This window comes from Penaeus monodon, chromosome 21 (assembly GCF_015228065.2).
Source record: "Penaeus monodon isolate SGIC_2016 chromosome 21, NSTDA_Pmon_1, whole genome shotgun sequence".
Taxonomy (NCBI): Eukaryota; Metazoa; Arthropoda; class Malacostraca; order Decapoda; family Penaeidae; genus Penaeus; species Penaeus monodon.
Window position 1 is genome coordinate 20793614 of NC_051406.1, and position 277 is coordinate 20793890.

Sequence of the window (277 nt, forward strand, 5' to 3'; positions counted from 1 at the left end):
ACAAAAACTACTTACAAATAAACATCTTTCCTCTACACTTACGACTTGCACCGACAGAGGCGCTCTTAGCCCGTCGCAAGGGGACACACGCACAGTACGTACCTGTCAGACCTAACCTGAGGCTTTCCATAGCAAGATAAGAGAGCCCAGAAGTGGAGCTGAGAACCGCGTGAGAATCGCCTGCTTACTGAAGGCTTTCGCGTCGGTAAATGAAGGTAACGGTGTGGTAGGCGCTGATAAGGAACATTTGTAGTTGTTTTCGGGGCGGGGGGGGGAC

General features: G+C 51.3%; 1 protein-coding gene across 1 annotated transcript in view; it reads right to left on the reverse strand.

The window, feature by feature from the left end:
- Nucleotides 1–212, reverse strand: part of LOC119586604 (sphingosine-1-phosphate lyase 1-like) — a 24010-nt gene extending 23798 nt beyond the window's left edge. Inside the window, exon 1 of the mRNA XM_037935354.1 lies at nucleotides 103–212. Coding sequence (XP_037791282.1) covers nucleotides 103–130 — 28 coding nt within the window. The 5' untranslated portion in view covers nucleotides 131–212. The remainder of the gene's footprint in view (nucleotides 1–102) is intronic.
- Between the last annotated feature and the right edge of the window lie 65 nt (nucleotides 213–277).